Raw genomic sequence first — 5,000 nt, 5'->3', positions numbered from 1 at the left:
TTTTCACTTGTATATGTAGCGCAAATAGTAAACGGACTGGAATGTTTTAGTCATTAGTGGGTTTTCACCATCAGGTACACGCATTGGTCAGTAGGTGGCAGTAGTGTGCTTTGTACTGTTGAGATTTCTGTCCTATTCACGGAGAATATCGCAAAGAAGCCTAGCTACTGATAATACAGCTGATAATTAGTTTAAAGATTTTTTGTTGGAACAGATACGTATGCTCTCCCTTTCTCTAGTTTTTCCAGGGTATATTTGTATTTTACAGATGAGCCGGTGTCAATTCTGGTACTCGGTTATTTAGATAACTTTACTGACAATTATGTGTCATTCGATATGTAGGCCTTTGTGGTTGAGAATTGTTCCCTGTAACGTTAAGCTAGCTATACGCTAACAGACTACATTTACATTTAAGCTCTGTCTCAAACCGCGCACTTGTGCACTTCGAACACTGACTTTCAGTGCTTAGGGCGTTCACACTGACAGAACCAGCAGAATTCAGGGCACTGAAAGTACCCGGATGGCGCACTGCAAACGGTAAAAAAAGTGTAGCGTAAAACGATGGACACTACTCGCCCTAAACAGGCGCCATCTTGGCTATGTAGCGGAAGAGCAGGAGCCCTTCGGCAGCTTTTCAGTTTGGAAAGTTGGCTGACTGACGCCTCGCAAATCACTTCAACCATTATTGCAACCATATATGGTTACAATAACTGTGTTATCTGATAGTACAATGTCTATTGCTCGGTAACTTTTGAAAAATCTAAGCGAGAAAACGCCAAAAGATGTACATATACATACAAAACACGGCCGTCAGCGGAGTTTGGTCCGCCATCTTTGTTTAAAATTTCCAGTTGGCCGGAGGAAGCTGGCGCACAGATTCATGGGTAAAAGGCTTGCACATTTGCGTCCCTCAGTGTTCCATTTAAGACAACACTAATCAGCGACAGAACGCACTACAGATGTAAGTGCCCTGTATTGCAGTGTACTTCGTAAAGTGCGCGGTTTGAGACAGAGCTACAGTAATTTAGCAGATGCTTTTATCCAAAGCGACGTACAAAGGGGAGAACAATCAAGCTACGAGCAATAGAGACTAGCCTGTCTTTGGAGTGTGAGGAGCCTTTGGAGCATTCAGTGGAGAAATAATAATAATAAAAAACATTATATAATAAAAAGTTTTTATGTAGATGGAAATAAATAGCCTGTAGATTCTCAGTTAGTTTTCACTTTACTTAGGAAGTCTAAATGGATATCTACATGTTAACTGGTTATGCAAGTGAGAATCAACTTCCATGTCTGTATCTATGTAGCAGAGTTTGTCTAGTTTTCACTTTACTTAGAATCCAAACTTCATTATATTTATGTGGAATTCTGGGGGTAAAGGCTATAGTTTATGAAGGCACTACCTGAAGACAATATGAATACTAGTACATTCATGTTTGAACATGTCTTAAATGAGAAAATTAACTTTCAACTCCATTATGTCATGAGAATATTTTGCAACGTCCACATGAAAGAAAGGAGAAGTTTATTTAACCAGTGTTGGAACATGCAGTTGGAATCTCATTAATGATCAACATCAATAAAAGAAAATAATGTCTACACATGGTAAACCATTTGTTGAATATTGTGTGTATGTATGTACTGTATATGTATACAAATGTTCAACAAACAATTACATAATGTTGATTATTAGTTGAGCATTAGAATGATGAATTAAATGTTTTGTAATTGTTTGTTGAATATTTGTACATTCATTGCTGAACATTTTTATACTACAGGTTGATTAAGTCATTCATATTTCATTCAATTATTCCGAGAATATGTAGGCATGAATCGTAACATATAATCTATATATAATCTGTTGAACATCGACAGACAAAGCAAAACAGTTAAATTATTGAATCTCAACTAATAAACTGTTGAAATGTGACAAATACTCTGTGAATCCTCTGTAGGTGGACTATCCAAATAAAGTGTTACCTAAGTTGGAAAGAGAGAAAAGCAGAGAGGAGGAAAGAAAGAGAGAGAGAAAGAGTCAGTAAGGGATAAAAAAAACAGAAAGGAATAAAAGAGGGAGAGAGAGAGGGGAAGAGACAAAGAGAGAATGAGACAGAGGGAGAGAGAAAGAGCGAGCCAGTAAGGCTCTCTCACGTGTGCAGGAGTCGGGAGCTGTATGTGGTCTCTAAAAGGGAGAAGGACAGAGAGCAAGAGAAAGACAGAGATGGAGAAAGACAGAGAGCGAGAGAAAGACAGAGAGGGAGAAACACAGAGAGCGAGAGAAAGACGGAGAGGGAGAAAGACAGAGAGGGAGAAACACAGAGAGCGAGAGAAAGACGGAGAGGGAGAAACACAGAGAGCGAGAGAAAGACGGAGAGGGAGAAACACAGAGAGCGAGAGAAAGACGGAGAGGGAGAAAGACAGCCATAAACTCACGTCTGCAGGAGTCGGGAGCTGTATGTGGTCTTTGGCGGTCCCTGTAGAAGCCGGCTTTGCAGCGTTGGCAGTTTGGGCCCTCCGTGTTGTGTGTGCAATCACACACTCCTCCCGAACGTAGGCCAGAACTCAGCCACATCGTCACATCAAAGCGACAGCTCTCAGCGTGGCTGTTGCACTTACACTCTGTAGACACACACACACACACAAGCCATAAGAGAGAGAGAGAGAGACATGGCAACAGTAGGAGTATGGGAATGTATCATTCTAGAGATGGTTAGTATCCATAAGTGTTTACACACACTAATAAGAACACACACACACAAATAAATAAAATGAACTCACACACACAAACACAATACACACACTAATAAAAACAACACACACAAATGACTACACTAACACACACAGATTGATTAAAAACAACATATATAAAGGCAAGACACTAATAAAAAACTACACACACACACACACACACACACTCTTCTGGAGTGATCAGTGGTATGTTTCAGAGGGCCCTGGAGAATGTTAATGTGTGCAGTGCCCTTGTGTGACCGGAGTTGGCAGGGTGTGTGTGTGTGTGTGTGTGAGTGTGTGACAGTAGCTGGGATACTATGTGTGTGTGTGTGTGTGTGTGTGTTGGCAGTTGCTGCACTGTTGTTAAATAATTCCCATGCATTCCTGAAGGGAGTACAGGAGTAGACACTAGCGTCTCCACCAGAGGAAAACTAAAGCAATCAGGCTTTTCGTTTCTTCTCTTTTCTTTTCTTCCACTCTGTCTCTTCTTCCTCTCTGCATCTCAGCCAAACTAAACAGCATCTGCTGCGAATGGCTGGCAAACCCAGAGAACATGTAGCTGGAGGTTCGAACCAGGGCTTTGAGCTTTACCATTACTCACACAAATAGTCAAGAAGGTGCAGTTAGTGTTTGTGTGTTTGTGTTTATATGCATTTGTGTGTATAGGAGTTCATGTGTGTGTGTACGTGTATTTGTGTGTGTGTGTGAGTGTGTGCACAAACATTCTGTATGTGTAACTGTATATGTATTTTTGAGAGTATACATGACTGTGTGTGTGACTCTGTGCATGTGTGGGTGCATGTGTGAGTGTGACTCTATGCATGTGTGTGCACGTGTGTGTGTGCACACGTGTGTGAGTTTGTGTGTGTGTGTGTGTGTGTGTGTGTGTGTGTGTGTGTGCACGTGTGTGTGAGTGTGTGTGTGTGTGTGAGTGAGTGTGTGTGTGTGTGAGTGTGTGCACGTGTGTGTGTGTGTGAGTGTGTCTCACTCTTGCACTCATTGGGGGCTCCTGTTAGTCCGTTGGCAGGCTGCCAGGGCTGGTCGTTATAGAGGGGAGCGCAGCGCTCACAGTGGGGACCCGCAGTGTGGTGCTGACACACACACCTCCCCTGAACCTGACCAGAGACACACAAAGAGGGAGATAGAGGAAGAGGGGTGAGAGAGGGAAGGAGAGAGAGAGAGAGAGAAAGAGAGAGAGAGAGAGAGAGAAAGAAGGGCGAGAGGGAGTGAGGGGAGAAGGGAAGGAGAGAGACAGGGTGGGAGAGAAGATGCGAGAAAGAATGGGGATAGAGAAGGAGGGAGGGAAAGGGGAGAATGACGGGACAGAGAGAGGCAGGAGAGAGGGAGAGGAGGGGTTGATGGAAAGACAGAGAGAGGAAAGAGATGATTGAAAAGAAGGACACATAAGATAGATATGGTGAGATGCAGGGGAGACAGAGAGAAAGAGAGAGGTGGAGGGTAGGACACAGACACAAGGGAGACAGAGTGGGGGATGAAAGGAGAACAAAGGATCCAGCGTGAGAAAAAGTTCCCTTCCCACGTGACAAAAGAGCTTACACTCCCTTTCTCTCTCTCTCTCTCTCCCCCTTTCTCTCTCTCTCTCTCTCGCTTTCTCTCACACACACACAGACACAGACTCTCTCACACACACACACAAACACACACACACACACACACACACACACACACACACACACACACACACACAGGCCGTCTCTCTCACACACACACACACACACACACACACCAAGCCAGAGGTCAAACAAATATTTTACCGTCTTTGACAGATCTACCAACACCACCACAACAGCACAACATTCAAACATTCAAATACAACACGCAAACACACACACAGACACACACACACAAACATACACACATGCAAACACACAAACAGACACACACACACACACACGCAAACACACACACACTCTCTCTCTCTCAGACACACACATACACACACTGACCAACCCAAAACTCAAACCAAACTGACGGGCAACCTCAGTTCATCAAAGGGCTAAAACCGAAATCTGTCCCCAGTCTGATTGTATGCCTTCTCTTTGGTCTCAGTGATTGGGGTAAGCCACTGGGGCAGCTTCCCGGACGTGGACCAGCTTAGGCCTGGACTAGGGCGTGTTTGTGAAGGTGAAGGCCCTTTGAAAGTCAGGCTTAGTCCTGGTCTGCAGCTAATCCCACACTGGGCATCTGGCCCACTCTCTTTAATGACTCAGCTGGCAGCGCTGCTGCTGCCATGCAGGGGAAAGTGTTGA

The 5,000-nt window shown here is 44.0% G+C and overlaps 1 protein-coding gene across 1 annotated transcript in view; it reads right to left on the bottom strand.

The window, feature by feature from the left end:
- Positions 1-5,000, bottom strand: part of ntn4 (netrin 4) — a 19,535-nt gene that overhangs the window by 6,221 nt on the left and 8,314 nt on the right. The window contains exons 5-6 of the mRNA XM_031583136.2: positions 3,719-3,845; positions 2,434-2,619 (exon numbers count right to left, since the gene is read on the bottom strand). Coding sequence (XP_031438996.1) covers positions 2,434-2,619; positions 3,719-3,845 — 313 coding nt within the window. The remainder of the gene's footprint in view (positions 1-2,433; positions 2,620-3,718; positions 3,846-5,000) is intronic.

The sequence above is a fragment of the Clupea harengus genome, chromosome 16 (genome assembly GCF_900700415.2).
Source record: "Clupea harengus chromosome 16, Ch_v2.0.2, whole genome shotgun sequence".
NCBI classification, from domain to species: Eukaryota; Metazoa; Chordata; class Actinopteri; order Clupeiformes; family Clupeidae; genus Clupea; species Clupea harengus.
The sequence above is the reverse complement of the archived record's forward strand: the minus strand, read 5'-3'. Positions and strand labels throughout refer to the sequence as shown.